The 5,438-nt window shown below is 73.6% G+C and overlaps 1 protein-coding gene across 1 annotated transcript; it reads right to left on the bottom strand.

Moving 5' to 3' along the window:
• Positions 1–521: 521 nt before the first annotated feature.
• Positions 522–1,942, bottom strand: LOC125345077 (alpha-2C adrenergic receptor-like). The gene is given in 2 exon segments (XM_048337320.1): positions 522–550; positions 553–1,942. Coding segments are annotated over 2 exon segments (1,419 nt in total).
• Between the last annotated feature and the right edge of the window lie 3,496 nt (positions 1,943–5,438).

Below are 5,438 nucleotides of genomic sequence, written 5' to 3'. Positions count from 1 at the left end.
GCTGCGGGAGAGGCTGTGGATCTAGAGGCCCCCGGAGCCCTCCCCCCCCACGCTTGGGGCTGGGCCAGGAGGTGAGGGACTGACAGCTGCACCGACACTTAGATTACAAAGGTTTATTTAGAAAATAGTTTGGTTGTTTTGGTTGTCTTCTTCTTTTTTTTTTTTTTTGGCAAACACTTAAATACTCTCAGTCATCCGATTGCCAGCTGCCCTCTTGGTCCTGCACCCCCAGGCTTGGCCCCTGGGGGGTGGGAGTCAGCCCTTGTTCACACGGGACACTGGGGGTGTTCCGGCTCTGGTGGCCATCCCGAACCCCGACGTCAGGGTCACACCCCGGCAGAGCCCCTGCCCCCCTTTCCCCCAGTGGTGTGCTGGGCCAGGTGGGGGGGGGGCGAGCAGCCCCTCGCTGAGGCGGGAAGCAGAGGGTCTCCCCCTCTCTCCTCCCCCCTCCCTAGAGGCCGGGCCCCCCGCCCTCCCCGCCGTGCAGCCCGGGGGGGGGGGGGGCAGCCTGGTGCCGGGGGTCACGGCCTGAAGCCCCTCCGGCGGCGGCGAAGAGGATGTGCTTGAAGGAGCGGCGGAAGTCCTGGTTGAAGACGGTGTAGATGACCGGGTTGAGCGAGCTGTTGCAGTAGCCGATCCAGAAGAAGAACTTGAAGAGCGGGCCGGGCAGCTGGCAGGCCTCGCGGCAGATGCCGTACAGGCTGTAGCTGAAGAAGAAGGGGAACCAGCAGAGCACGAACACGCCCATGACCACGGCCAGCACCAGCGTGAAGCGCTTCTCGCGCGCCTGGGCCACCTTGCGGCGGCACACGCTGGGGCGCGCGCGGCGCCGGCGGGACAGGAAGAACTCGACGGAGCGCGCGCTGGCCCGGGACGGGCGCCCGGGGCCGGGGGAGCGCGCGGCGGCGGCGGCGGAGGACGGCGGGCCCGGCTCGGAGGGGGCGGCGGGCCCGGGCGCGTCCCCCCCCGCCGCCGCCGCCGCCGCCGCCGCCCCGGGACCCGGCGAGCGCCGCCGCCCGCCCCGCCGCAGCGCGCCCCGGCGCCGCCGCCTCTCGGCCGCGCTGCTCTCGTCCGGCTCCACCGCGGCGGCGGCGGCGGCGGCGCAGTGCCCGTTCTCACCCCCCGCGTCCGGCCCGTTGGCGTCGTCCGTGGCGGCGGCGGCCGGGGCGCCGTCGGGGGGCCCCGCGGGGGGGCCGCGCTTGTCGCCCAGCGCGCGCGTGCGCCGCTTGGCCACGCGGTAGATGCGCGCGTAGACCAGGCCCATGATGAGGCAGGGCGCGAAGAAGGAGCCGATGCAGGAGGACAGGATGTACCAGGTCTCGTCGTTGAGGCCGCACTGCGGGTAGGCCCGGCCGTCGGGCCGGCGGAAGAAGGAGACGAGCGGCGGGAAGGAGATGACGGCGGAGATGAGCCACACGGCCACGATGGTGGCCTTGACGCGGCGCGGCGTGCGCTTCAGGTTGTACTCGACGGCCTGCGTCACCGACCAGTAGCGGTCCAGGCTGATGGCGCACAGGTGCACGATGGACGAGGTGCAGAAGAGCACGTCGAGCGCCAGGTACACGCCGCACCACACCGGCCCGAAGTACCAGTAGGCCATGAGCTCGTTGGCCAGCGAGAAGGGCATGACCAGCGTGGCCACCAGGATGTCGGCCGAGGCCAGCGACACGAGGAACAGGTTCTGCGGGGCGCGCAGCGCGCGGCTGGTCAGCACGGCGATCACCACCAGCACGTTGCCCACCACGGTGAACACGATCAGGAAGCCCACCACGGCCGCCAGCCCCGCCACGGCGCCCGCCGAGTACGGCCCGGGCGGGGGGCCCCGGGCGCCCCCCGAGGCGTTGCCGGCCCCGCCGCCGCCCTCACCCGCGCCGCTCGCGTTGGGGCCTGGCGCGGCCGCCGCCGCCGCCGCCAGCGCGGCCGCCAGCGCCGGGGACGCCATGGTCCTCCCGCCGCCGCCGGCGGCTACGCGGTCCCGCGCGGAGCCCGGGCGCGGCCGCCGCAGGTCGAGCGCCCCCGGGCCCGGGGCGGCGCCCGCATCGCCGCCCGCTCCCCGGGAGCGCGCGCCGGGGCCCGCGGCGCCCCGCAGCCGCCCCTCGGCCGTGGTGGCCCGGCGGGCGGGCGGGCGGGCGGCGGAGAGCGAGGCTGCCGGGCTCCCCGCCGCCGCCGGCGCGCGCGCGCGAGCGCAGAGCCGGAGCCGGGGAGGGCGCGGGGCCGCGGCGGCGGCGGCGGCGGCGGCGGGATGGAGCGGGTCCCGGGGTCCCCGCCGCCCCGCCCTCGGTCCCCGCTCACTGGGGGCGCCCGGGCCGCGAGCCCGCGGCGACGCAGCCCCGGAGCCCCGCCGGCGCGCAGGCTGCGGGCGGCGGCGGCGGCGGCGGCGGCGGCCCGGGCGCTCCGCTTCCCATCGGCGGCCGGCTGCGGATCCGCGGGACCCCCGCGCCCGGCCTCCGGCTCCAACTTTACTTTCCCCGGCTGGGCGCCGGCCCCGCCGGGAGTCCTCGCGCCGCTCCCGGCCCCGCGGGCGCCGCCTCGCCGGCCCGGGTCTCCAGCGCCGCGCCGCCTCCGCCCACGCCGCCGCGCGCTCGGCGCGAGTGCCGCCGCTGGGGCTCGGCTTCCAACTTGGGTCGAGTTGCGCGGCGGGGCGGGCACCCGGGGCGGGGCGGGGCGCCGGGCCGGGTCGGGCCCGGGGGAGCGGGCCGGGAGCCGCAGCCCGCGGCCGCCTGCCTGGGCGAGCCTACCCGCGCGGCGCCGGGGAGGAGCCGGGGCGGCGGCGCGGGGCGCGCGCCCGGCGAGGGCGCCCCCTCCAGGCCCGGCCAAGGCCTGCAGGCCGCGGCCGGGCGCCGAGTTCAGACCCGGGCTGGCGGGCCCTGCCCAGAGCCGCCTTCGGGGTCCCCGCCCCCCCACCCCGGCTCCGCGCCGGCCCCGGGGGGTTAGGGCCCGGTGGAAGGGCGAGCCCCGCGCCTGCCCCCCGCGCCGCCCCCCGCGCTCCGGCCCCGCCGCGCCGAGGGTCTGCGCTCCCCGAGAGCCACCTCCTCAGCCAGCCGCGGCTCCCTCCTCTGCGTCCTGCTTACCCGAGCTGCGGGCGCATGAATCATAAGCGCGGTGCCGGTGGAAGCCCTGGGCAGGCTCCCAAGCTCCGCACCCAGGTTGGCAATTATTGAAGTTAATTCTCAAGCTGCGCGACCCCGCATTTAACTGCTGCGCTTAACTGCTGTGTGTGTGTGTGTGTGTGTGTGTGGTGTGTGCGTGTGTGTTCAAAACCAGCCCCTTGACAAACTGCAAACCGCAGGGCTCCATGATGGGTGTTTTTGAGTGCGCAGACAGACCCAAGGAAGAGGGGGTGTTGCGGTGCCCTCCCCCCTTCTCTCCCACAGAGGTGGCCCCTGTCTTCAGGCAGCCTGAGTCTGTGGGAGACAGAGCTCTAGGGAAGAGGTGGCTCCGAGGGACAGGTTGGCTGACATTTCCCTGCTGGGATCTTCCAGAAATGTGCTCCCCACGCTCTCCCCTTGCAGAGCGAGACTGGGCCGATTGGAGGCTGCAGGTCCCGGGGGTGGGGCTCTGAGTACCCAGGAAGGCTGCGGGGGGGGGGGGCAGCACGGGTGCGCCGTTGGGGCTGCTTGAGCCCCTGGGGCTGGCTGCCGCCTGGTGGCTGGGGCAGTCCAGCCCGGTCACCCGCAGAGCCCCTCTCGGGGCAGCTGGGCACGGGCACTCGGCGTGGAAGACCCCGCGGGCCGTGTCCTGGTCTTCATCTGGGCCTTGGGGGGGTGGGGCTGTGTGCGTTGCAGTGCTGGGCACCCCTGAGGCCCAGCCCGGAGGGAGGCCTCCCTGGAGGAAGTGGCTGACAGGGCTGCGGAAGGAGGCCCAGGTTCTCGGGCTCGGAGCCCCGCATCCTGGAGGCTGGGGGAGCGGAGGAGGACGTGGAGAAGGGCGAGGGCACCGGTCAGGCCCTGGCCCCTCCCCCACAGCGGGTCAGCTATGCCCCCCCCCCCCAGGGAGCAGTGCTCTGGGGCGTGCGGGGTAGGACAGGCCATCCCCGTCCTGGCTCCACGGCCAGCCTGGGGTTCACCGGCCACAGCTGCCCTGCACGAGGCTTTGGGAGGGAGAAGGGGGCAGAAGACCTGGGCCCCATGCCGCCAACCTTCACGCTGCCCAGGCCAGCCAGCGAGGAGCTCAGGCCCTTGGGAGCAGCTGGCAGCACGCCCTCCTGGCATAAGTGGGCGGGGAGGGGGTGGGAGACTCAGGGACCCCCCCCATCCTTGGGGTGGAAAGACTGCTGTGGCTGAAGCGTAGACACCTGCAAATACCCAGCAAACCCACCCAGATGCGGGGGGCGGGGGCGGGGCCGGGGCCGCAGACCGTCCGGTCTTGCAGCCAGCGAGGGCGTCTGGCCCAGGGGTGGCTGGCGGCCAGGCCCGGCTGGGCCCCGGCAGGGGTGTGCCGTGGGGTTTGGGTGGCACTGGTGGTGGGGTGTCTGTGCCGTGTGTGTGGGGGGGGGGGTGTTAGGGGAGCTCTGGCCGTGGGCACCCTGGGGTGAGCGCGCCCCACAGGGGCCGTCCGGAGCCACACAGTGGCAGGACACCGAGGCTGGGCCCGCCCTGCTCTGCCAGGTCCCGGCCGTCCCCGCAAAGGGAGCCGGCTGCGCCGCTCCTGGCCACGCCCAGGTGCGTGGCACCACCCGGGGGCAGCCCCCGCATGGCTGGCAGAACCGCCTTGCTGTACACAGAGCCGTGCACACGCACACGCACATGTGCACACGCACCTGCCTGCTGGAATAGGTCTCTGTGTGCAGACATGTTCCTATGCATATCTGTGTGCACCCATATTGTGTGCACACATGCACACGCACGCATGCATGCATATCATGGGTGCGTGCTCCCGTGGGAGCATGCATGTGCCCGGTCGTGCATATTCACACACACATCTGCGTGCTCACGGCCACCCCTGCGCCTAGGCATCGTGTGAACACGCTTCCGCTCACACACGTGCACCTCAGCTCCGGGCGGCGTGCCGCCCGTCAACGGAGGGAATGGAAGCCGCCGTCCCTGGGTGGCTTTCCCGCGGTCGGGGCCTCAGTTTCCCCTGCCTGAGGAGAGCACTGTGCCAGCGTTCCGCGGGCCTCGCCCCTCCCCGCCTGGGCGGGAGCTGTGGGCAGGGATGCGGTGCCTGCCCGGCCTGCCTCTGTCTCCCGCGGGCGCGGCGGGGGCTGCGTGGGTCTCTGCCCACCGCGCGGGCTGGGGTCCGCGTGCAGGGAAGGCGGGAGGAAAGCGGGGTTCCTGTCTCGGGGCCAAGGGGACGAGGTCTCCCTGGGAGCGGCACTGAGGGTTTTCCCCTCGGGCTTGGCTGGAATTTCATTTGAAAGATGAGGCAGGGGGTGGAATGAGGTTCGCGTCTCTGCCTATCCCTCCGTGAAGAACCCCGGAACCCCGGAACCCCGTCTG

Source organism: Perognathus longimembris, unplaced genomic scaffold (genome assembly GCF_023159225.1).
Source record: "Perognathus longimembris pacificus isolate PPM17 unplaced genomic scaffold, ASM2315922v1 HiC_scaffold_5288, whole genome shotgun sequence".
Lineage (NCBI taxonomy): Eukaryota > Metazoa > Chordata > Mammalia > Rodentia > Heteromyidae > Perognathus > Perognathus longimembris.
This window is presented reverse-complemented; position numbering and strand designations above follow the sequence as displayed.